Raw genomic sequence first — 10,794 nt, forward strand, 5'->3', positions numbered from 1 at the left:
TATTTGATTTTAATAAGTTCTTGTAATGTTTAATGGAAATGAATTTGGTGTTCTTGAGAGTTTTAATTTTCCAGATCTGTTGGTTATTTTCCAGATCTGTTGGTGCCGGCGGTTTTCGATTGAAGGTATCAACTTAGTAATTTGCAATTGAATGTGAAAATGGTGGATTTGAGTATAATTTAGAGTTTATAGTTTGTATATTTATCTGAGTACGAAACCCAGATTCATATTCGATTTTTTTTATAATTTTTTTTTGCATATATGAAATTATATTTATTAATTGGTTTGAATAATATGAATAGATTTTGAAGAATCTGATGTGAATTTGAGTATAATTTAGAGTTTATAGTTTGTAGGTTTATTAAAATGAATTTAGGGTTTGTTCATGTTTTTTTGGCGATAAAGATGAAGGTGAGGAAGAAAACATTTTTAGAATAAAGATTTCAGCAATTTTTTTACAAACCACGGGGACCATTTTAGCAATTTTGGTACAAACTACAGGGACGATTTCAGCAATTTTTTAAATAAAGGAAAGAAACTGACGAAAATACCCTCACATGTCTGGCACATGACTGGAGTTAACGGCATTTTTTGACGGCCGTCGGTCAGAGGGACTAAATCAGCAACTTTTACAAACCACCGGGACCAAATCCATCAAAAAAAAGCACAGGGACTAAACCAGCGTTTTAGTACAAACCACAGGGACTATTTCAGCAATTTTGTCTTATTTATTATTATTATTATTATTATTATTTTACTCCATATACTAACACATTGTTGGAGTACTATTCACCTACTATTATTGTTGGAGTACCATTCACCTACTATTAGACATTGTTGGAATACTATTGGTGAATAGTGTCAACAACTATGTTTTATAACGTTGTACCTAGAGCTTTAAAAGTTGCACTCACAACCAGGGGCGGATCCAATAAATTTTTTCACCGGGGGCGAAATTTTTTTCTAAAACGTAGAGATTTTTTTGGGCAAAATATGGAGGTTTTTGGGCAAAATTTAGAGATTTTTTGGCAAAATACGAAGGTTTTGGGGCAAAATATAGAGGTTTTGGGACAAAATATGAAGGGTTTGGGGCAAAATTTTTTTTCCACCGGGGCCAAAATCGAAAAACCGAAAAAATTTACACTAAAAATTGCAAATCCACCGGGAGCGGCCGACCCACCCTGACCCTTCATAGGTCCGCCCCTGCTGACAACCCTTACTAAAAAATGTCAAATTTTCCATACTTGAAGGGCTAAAATGAAAACTACCTAAACATAATAAAACAACTTAAAAGAATAATAGCACCAACTACGCTTTAAAATGTTGTATCTAGAGCTTTAAAAGTTGTACCCACTGGCAACCCTTACTAAAAAAAGTCAAACTTCCCATACTTGAAAGGCTAAAATGAAAACTACCTAAACTCTAATAAAACAACTTAAAAAAACTCAAACAAATCTTTGACGGATCACATCTTCTCGCTCAACGTGCGTTAAATTTTTTCAAAACCATCGTTCAACTTGAAATAAATTTACGAACACAACGCAACTAACTATACGCAAAATGGATGTTTTTTTTAAAAAAACGCTAAATATCTTGGCCTATTATTCATGTATATTGTTTATTATTATTATTATTATTATTATTATTATTATTATTATTATTATTATTATTATTATTATTATTATTATTATTATTATTATTATGTTTTCCTTTAGAGTCTATTTTGAGCTTCTGCTGCGAAGCGCGTGGCTCATTTACTAGATAATTAACTATTATACATTTACGTATTCTTTATTTAGTTTTATTAAATATTCATATAAATGTATTTTCTTGATTGCAGGTATTTCAACTGCGGAATCTTCTTCCTACATCATGACTATGTTATCAATATTCATGTAAGCCATTTTGAACCTCTTTCAAGCTGATTTTAAACAAGCTCATCTTAGTTACTATCTGATATATTCTTATTACTAGAAATATTTAAAACTAGTTTTTTGGCTCGCGCTTTCGCTACGGGTTGGTTTCGAAAAGGAAAAAAAGGTACTGTAGCTACAGTAGCGGGTATTCGGGTCGGGTTGATGGAGCGGGTCGGGAGATCCGGATGGTATTGGGTTAGTCGTTTGGGAAATCATGTTTTGAAATTAAAAAAAAATTACTATTCACGGATGGTGTCTATTTACCACAATTTATATATATAAAAATAAGCCACAACTCTAGTTATATTACATCATGGCATGTTTTGATGATTTGTGGGCCATAGCCTAGTTGTAATGCTAATATTGTAATACTAGTATAATATAATGACGGGTAAACTTACGAATATATTAAATAATTCAATTTTAAACATATTATGATTGTGAATACTTATTAAATTATTGAGAAACATAACCAAATCATTGAAGCTTACAAAATATATATAACAAATAATTACAATGAAAGCGTGCCACATATATATCGCTCGTAACATATGTATCCGAAATAATCAAAGATAAACTACAAACATATTTAACATAATAAATGAACTACATTCATTTTTTCACCACCCTCTTCTAATTTTCATCACATACTATTTTTCATGTCATAAAAGCCAACATTACAACCTTTTATTAAGACATGTATTTCGCATACATATATAATATATTTAATCCCGTAAAGAATACCTATATTTGAATAACAATAAAAAAGTAATTATAATTATATTATAATTATAATTATAATTATAGTAATAAACAATAATAATAAAGTTTGTTTCAAAATTAAATATTTATTATTAGTAATAACAAATGACTCAGAATTAAAAAAAAAATTAAAATACAGTTATTATGTGAATGTTGTACAATATGCTTCAAAGTTTGTACATGTGTTCGTGAGGTATTTTATAAAATATTGTACAATTTATTTTAAAGATTGTGTATATGGTCATTTGAATTATAGGATTATACATAATACTTCAAATATTATACATATAGTCATGGATGTGTTTTATCATTATGTTGTACATAATGCTTCAAATATTGTATATATGATCATGATATGTTTTACCATTAGGTTATACATAAGCTACAAAGATTGTACATATGGTCATGAGGTGTTATATTATAAATTTGTACATAATACTTTCCATATTGTACAATTAACATTAATATTTTAATGACATCATCATGATATGCCATAAATAGATGATTTATTATTTTAATGACATCATCATGGATATCTTAAAAATTTTATTTTTATTTTTGAATTTTTTTAAAGTTGTGAATTACTCATTTATGGCATATCATGATAGAGATTTATCAGAAAGTATAGATAGATATGGAGTAGTTGTATCAATCTTGGTTATCTATATACATTTAAATCTAATTTTTAATTTATTTTTATAGAGTTTGTGACCAACAGATCATTTCCATCGGGCAATGTCATTAAGCCGTTGTTACGAACACCCATCAATGGCACCGCTGGTGTAGTCCTCCGTCCCAACATATGATGACCCGAGCATATCATCTTTGTTTCGTGTTTGTTTGACGTATTGATTTTGTTTGATTATTTGGTTTTTTTTTTTTTTTTTTTTTTTTTGAAAGGCAAAATATGTATATATTATAAAACTCACAACTGTACATGAGAAACAAAGGCAACAGGCCACATATTTCGGCCCACTAGCCAAACCCGAAGCTGCAAGATGCATCTATGCTCACAAATTACATCGAGACTACATGAAATTTAAGTACAATTGGATAGCCTTGCTATACGGCAAACTGTAGAGGATTAGTTAGTCACCCGAGCCAATCAATCTTTTTCGTTTTGCACATCTTCGCGACCCACTCATAACTTTTAACTTGGATATCACTTAATGCGACCGGCGAACTCCAACATTTATTCTTAAACAATTTTAGATTCCGGTTGTTCCATATTAAGTATCCACAAGTCCAATCGACCGCTTGCCATAATTTACGATCCTCATTCGACATTTGCACACTCGAATTTCCCATGAAGATTTCATTAATACTAAGATTTGTGAAAGTGCCCAAACCCCCACCAATTTGAAACCTTACCCCAAATGTCAAGGGCAAGATTTCAAAAGACCAAAGAATGTTCAACCGACTCCACATCTTGCCCGCAAATTGGACAAAGAACCGAATGAAGATCAATCCCCTTTTTATCCAATTCCGACAAGACCGCTAACCGTCTTCTTCTTGCTCGCCACACGAAAATCTCCACTTTGTTAGGGACAAGGTTATTACGAATTGTCTCGAAATTTGAAGGACCCACTTGAAGATTTTTTCCATTAATTAAATCCGTTAATTTTTTTGTTGAAAAGACTCCATTGCCACTAAGTAACCACTTCCAAGAGTCAACTTTGCTTTGATTGAGAGCCACATTTCGGATAAGCGCATTTAATTCGGAAAGTTCCCCCAAAGCACGACCTCTCGGATTTCTACACCAATCCCATGCTCCCGTAGCACCCGTCTCCGTTACCACAACCCGATTGCAAACCGAAGCTTCCATATTGCTTTCTAAACGCACCAATCTCTTGAATTTGTCTTCTAACGCAAAATCACCAAGCCAATGGTCCTTCCAAAAATTTGTAGAAGCACCATTGCCAATGACTTTTGAAAAAGAATTCCTGAAAAATAAACCAAGCGAGTCGATGCAACTACCGACACGAATAATGTTAGCCCAAACCGAAGTACATGAAAACTCCCGAAGATTAAAGGATGGTGAAAGACCACCCGAGGGACCATAAATACTTTTGTACATACATGATTATTTGTACATACAACCTTAGCACTTATATTTTGACATAAATGGTTGAAAAAAATTAAGATAGCGAGTCCTATATTTGTAAGGAAATATATTATGGATGGCGGAGTATCTATAACATCGTGCAATTTCCAACATTTATTTTATATAAATAACGATGAAAGTCATATAATATATATATTAATAAACCATAATAAGATTTAAACATAGTTATTCTACAAAATTCGTGCTACGTAAAAGTACAACAGGGCTCGCCACAACATTGTGCGAGGTGTCAAACATAAGAAGATCCCAACATAATACTACTCCTAAATCATCATGCATCCAGACTCACTTATAGAGAAGAGAATATGAGAGATTGACACGAAAGTAATTGAATGAGACACCAACAGATACAATCATACAATACAAGCCAAACATTAATCAAACATACAAGCGAACCAGTAAATCGCAAGAGAATTGCAACCCTTTAAGGTCTACAACCCATAATTGATCATACTAGAGTTTACTGACAACCTTTAATCACACAAGATAAAAATCTTAATCAACTTATTATTAACATACTAAGAGTGCGTTTGATAAAACTGATAATTTAGCGCTGAATGATTCAAACGTTCTACATGAAGTTACTTCTGAATAAAAATATATTGTTTGATAATCATTTTGAACGAATAATGTAAATAATGTAAAATTAACTTATTACCTTTGACATGAATTTAAACTACCATATAGTTGTTTAATAAGTGTTCTTGATATATTCTAAAGAGCATATTATATAAAGATTATGCGGTTAATTGTTAAGAGATAGTTCCAACTTCCAACATTCACACCATATGTCATTCAAAAGCAAGAAATAAATGCGCTAAATGTTAAATAGTTCAGCATTTTGCGATGAACCATCCAATTAATTAGAAGTAAACAAAGAGACCTTAAGATAAGATTTTTGCTATCTCTATCCCCAACATTTGTTTTATCATATTTTATATTTTATAATTATTATTAATATATACAATAATAAGTATAAAGTATAACATATAGTTTGTTAAGGGGAAAAATAAAATTGTTATCGATTATTTCATCATGTTACTCGAGTGAAACACGAGGCCATTCTTGACGACATAGTTTAAGAAGGAAAATGTACTACCAAGCCACTTTATTCCCGTATCTTTTTTCATAATGAAAAATTATTAGATTTGACCAACAATCCCACTTTTTATTAAAAAGCTAATAAGTACTCCGTAATAAATAATAATAATTAATATTAATTTAATATAAATATAATAATAGTAATATATTCACTCATTCCCACTTTGAGTACGAGATGACGAGATCGTTTGATAACTTAAGTACTTGATGAACGTAGTATATATGATTCACATATAATTATACTTATTAGTTATTACATTTGAGCAAATTTTTTCACTGTTCCAAAACAGTAACTCACCTGCCCTATTTATATACTCCCATCTACTTACCATTTTCCACCAGAAGCTTCTTCCTACTGCCTCCATTGCCACCACATATCCTCTCCATCGCTACCACCTCCGTCGCCACCACACATCGGCTCCTTCGCGACCACCGTTTGCTTGGGGTTTTAGCTTCTCAACTGCCATCAATCTCTTATGGTATTTCCTCAAATTTTACGTTCTATATCGTCTCATATTTTCTAATCAAAGTTTCCTCTCCGGTTCATTTTGTAGGTGCGATTCTAACTTAACATTAGGGTTTCTGATTTTGTGACGATTTGGAAGAGATCCATCGCTATTATGTATTAATCCTAGGGTTCGTGATTTCGTGACGATTTGGAAGAGATTCATCGTTATTATGTTCCCTGAAGTTCCGCAATTCCTTGCCATCCGACTTCCACACAGTTGGTTTGTTCTCAATTTTAAGTTTTTTATTCGTCATGATTTTTATGAAATGAAACATCGTTGTTGTTTCTATCATCCTCATGTTTGGGGTTTTTTTCCATTTAGGTGGTTCTGTTACAGATTACTCTTTCAATTTCACAAGAATCCGGGTATTTTTTGTTATTACGTAGTATTTATTTGGTTACGCACTTTTGGATTGATTTTTTTTTAATTATATTTTCGTTTGCATGGTCACTGATGGTATCATGATGCTATGTATCTTTTATTGTGTCCATGAGAAGTGTTTCCCGTGAATTGTTTGCTTAAATAATTATAGTTAGTAATTGTTGAATGATAGCATATAAACGTTGGGTTTATTTATAATGGCATCTAGAAAAAAGCAAAGAAAAAAATAAATCTGATGACTATATTAGCAACGAGCATGCTGTTTCTTCAACACAAATATCTAATATAAAAATATTGCAATATATAAAGCGTATGGGACAATATATCGATTCCAGAATTGGGATAAAGATTACGGTTTAATGCGAGAAAACTCAAATCCCTCAACATCACTGTTTTGTCATCTATGACCACCGTCCGTATCTACGCCTGGTATTGTTCCTGTAACTTTCTAATAATTAGTAGATTTCATGTTTGGTTATTTGTTTATTTTTGTTGTAAAAATAGTTTACTATCGTTATTTTTTCGATTTTAATACAAATGTTTTTTCTATGGGTTTTTTTTATACCTTAGATGGTGATATTTCGTTCTACAATTGTAAATGAAAATATCCAGAATAGGAGTATAAAATATATCTGATTTGTTCTTTATAGGTTCGAAAAGATGTTTTAAATCGTCATTTGTATCTTCTTCCCAAACAGTTTAAGCTTTCAACCTGCAATTGATTGTAAAAGATGCATTCTATTTGTAATCAACTGATTATTTAGGTGTTTGTTTATTCCTTTTGTATGCATATTCACGCTTTGTTGAGCAGAAATATGAGTTGCTAAAAAGAAAAAAATAGAAATGCATATCAGATGTTTGATAAAATGCCCGATTGAGTTGTTCTTAAATTTGTAATGGTGAGTTTTTATAGGTTTTGTGAGTGTGATCCACCATATTAGAGCTTCGTTCCGTAAGTTTTTTTGTCTTTCTTTAACTTTTGTAAATAGTTGGTTTTTGCTGATTTTGATCCCTTGCTTTTTATTATAAATGTTCATAGTCTGCGTTTGTTTAGCAGTTAGCTTTTACATATTTCCTTGGTTATTGAATGTTGTTCATAGTGTGCGGTTGTTTAGCAATTAGTTTACATATACTGTTGGTTATCGAATGCTGTTGCTATAAGTCTTTGGGCATTAGTAATTGACATTTCATACTATAAATTATATATTTTCATTTTATAATGTTGTTACTATGTGACCTTGAGAGAATGGGGGTTCGTTATATTAGGCTGAAACAGCCTAATTGCAAGTGCAAAACGCCAAAATTGGTCAGCTCACAATAAGAATACTTCTCATGGGGTTGTTAGTGAACACGATATTGGTTCTGAAATGCCTGTAATATCTTCAAGACAAATTGCTACTACAAACATCTTACGGCATCTTAATTGTGCGGAAGCTTCATTTCCATATCCTTCCTTTGCTACTGTTAGTAATTCTGGGATTAAAAACAACATACGAACTGCTGTCCTGTTATCAGACGAAGCTTCGTGCAACGTTTCTACTTCATCTGTTACACGTTACACCTGGTACTGCCTTTTTTTCTTTTGTTTGTGTTTGATAGCATTATTTTTCACTTTTGCTGCATTGTTAATTGCATGATATACCTTATCTATTTTCTGGCGCGGTTATGGAAGCTTAATCTGTCATTTGACTAGCAACGTCTGTTGTACATGCTTTTCCAGTTGTTGATCGTCATGGCGGTGTAGCCTCGAATGATGAAGGTGTGGCTAATTTGTATCTTTGGAAATAGTCGTTCTTTTTCAGTTTACATCGTACTGATGTATGTATTGTCGTATAAACATCAGGTGTCTCTTCGTTTTACCAATATTTAGGAGCTTGCTATAACGTTTGTAGCCATTCTGATGCGAATTTTCTGTATGAAGAACGCCTGAAAGCATCTACTTGCGAACATGTTTGTGATCATGGGTGTTGCGAACGAGGCCGTGTTTGGTTAACTAGAGAAAAGGAACCTCCTGATGTCATGAGATTACGTGAATATGTAGAAGTAGAAAATGCAAAAGGCTTACGATGAATATGTATTATTGTTGTGAGTTACGCGAGCGGCACATTATGCACAGCCTTCTTCTTAGAACGAGCCGTATACCTAAGTGGGTTGTACGGCGCTGTTGATAGGGGTGGTTACGCTAGATCAGAAGTTGGTTCCCGTGTTACATTGCCTTCTTTTTTTACAGCATTTCTTAAGGAACAAAACCGGTTTGGACAGTTTAAAGATATTAGTATATTACTGTCAATCTCTATTGTTTTTTGTGTTTTCTCATTCTTATTTGCATTACTTAACTATACAAATCTATTTTTGTCACAAACTTGAATTATTTGCAGTTGTAGATTCTTCTATATGATCCCATAACTGTTGACATTATTTGAAGGCCATTAAAAATATGTATGTTGCATACATACTATCCCTTAACTGTTGACATTAAATTCTTGAATGTTATATGTTATGCTAATGACCTTCAGCTATAGATATAACTATGCTTCATTGTGTGCTGATTATTGTATGCATTGAAAAAACAACCCAGGTCCGACGCAGCATCGCCCGGCTGACCTCAACCTTGTTTGTAGACATTTATGCAGGGTAAAAGCCTAAGAGTGTTTCTGGATTATCTAATAGAACTATTATTCTTATGGTCATGGGATTGATAGCAGGATTAAATTATTATTATTATTTTTTAAAAAAATACACAAACCAAACATACCTTACATACAAAAATAGATAATACTTTTTGCATAGGAAAGACTTACAATTTGTTTATCTACGACATAGATTTTTATTTTCTTTAAAAATATAATGAATAAAAGTCTAACTCATGTCAGGCTTAACAGTATTGAAGACCCCTCTAAATAAGTTGTTCTGTGTTTAAGCTTAGGGAAATAATTTCTTTATCCGGAAGGACCGTGAAATCACGAGTTAGTAAAGGATTCACCTTTAACTCACCTTTGATTCACCTACGATCTTTCTGGATCATGCAGCTATATAACAGTTTTAAGGGATTCACATTTAATTCACCTAATAATCGAAGAAAGCAAAAGATTATCACCTTTGATTCACCTAATAACCAAAGAAAGCAAAAAATTATTTAAAACTGGAAAAAATATTAATGACGATGAAAATCAAATGCGATAGAGCAAAACGAAAACTATAAGTCAAACAAATCAAACACTAATTCAGAGGATTAACAAAAAAACTTAAAAACTAATATAGTGAGTGTGAAGTAACTGAAAGGTATATCAAGATCATTGTCTTGTATCTATAACTTGTAGTTATAGACCTGTAAGTTCCTTGTTTGATGATCATCAATCACAACTCATGAATCCTAAATAACAAAGGCTGCAAATTCAAGAGGAAATGTAAACATCACTAATGCCTTCTAAACAAAACCAATAAAGACTCTTAGAGTGCTCCCAATCAAGACAAGACTTCTTCCAGGACTAGCCAACCATTCAGCGCCACATCATCACTTTCATCCCACTTCCTTCTCAGGACTAAACACTCCCAACAATGACACTCCTCTTTCCATATTTTTATTTTCTTTTTTAATTTTTTTATATTATCAAATAATTAAAATTATTTAAATAAAACTAAACTTTTATTTACTAATAATATTAAAAGAATTATTAATATTAAATTATTAATTATTAAATTACATTTAATTAACACTTGAAAATTAATCAAATAGCAAAAGATAAAATAAATAAAAATGTAAAAAAGTACTTCATAAATAATATTGACCCACAATAATAATATTTAATTAAAAATATATCTATTTAATTATCATCTTCATTATCTACCTTCACCCTCTCAAACTTCATCCTTCCATTTTTTCATCAGAATCACCTCACCATGAAAATGGGTCCATTATGGGTCCATTTTCATCTCCAACCAAAATTAATAAATAATAAAATTAATCAACAAATACACCAAAAGCTCGTCCACAAGCTCA

The 10,794-nt window shown here is 31.7% G+C and overlaps 2 protein-coding genes across 5 annotated transcripts; one reads left to right on the plus strand and one right to left on the minus strand.

Moving 5' to 3' along the window:
* Positions 1-3,770: 3,770 nt before the first annotated feature.
* LOC139842641 (uncharacterized) lies at positions 3,771-4,503 on the minus strand. The gene is made up of 2 exons (XM_071832757.1): positions 4,112-4,503; positions 3,771-4,044 (listed from the first exon to the last, which is right to left on the minus strand). Exons 1-2 carry the CDS (start codon positions 4,501-4,503, stop codon positions 3,771-3,773), a joined length of 666 nt encoding a protein of 221 aa, XP_071688858.1.
* A 1,662-nt stretch (positions 4,504-6,165) lies between these two features.
* LOC139845119 (uncharacterized) lies at positions 6,166-9,105 on the plus strand. 4 transcript variants are annotated; one of them, XR_011758207.1, is made up of 5 exons: positions 6,166-6,383; positions 6,459-6,632; positions 6,735-8,358; positions 8,467-8,553; positions 8,638-9,105. XR_011758207.1 is itself a non-coding variant. In XM_071835347.1 (5 exons), the coding sequence occupies exons 2-5, from the start codon at positions 6,710-6,712 to the stop codon at positions 8,862-8,864; spliced, it is 468 nt and encodes a 155-aa protein (XP_071691448.1). In that variant the 5' UTR covers positions 6,180-6,383; positions 6,459-6,709; the 3' UTR covers positions 8,865-9,105. The 4 variants fall into 4 exon arrangements, 1 of the variants encoding a protein (XP_071691448.1); XM_071835347.1 differs by having other exon boundaries at positions 6,180-6,383; positions 6,459-6,775; positions 8,223-8,358; positions 8,515-8,553; XR_011758206.1 differs by having other exon boundaries at positions 6,735-8,553.
* The last annotated feature ends 1,689 nt before the right edge of the window (positions 9,106-10,794 follow it).

The sequence above is a fragment of the Rutidosis leptorrhynchoides genome, chromosome 4, assembly GCF_046630445.1.
Source record: "Rutidosis leptorrhynchoides isolate AG116_Rl617_1_P2 chromosome 4, CSIRO_AGI_Rlap_v1, whole genome shotgun sequence".
NCBI lineage: Eukaryota > Viridiplantae > Streptophyta > Magnoliopsida > Asterales > Asteraceae > Rutidosis > Rutidosis leptorrhynchoides.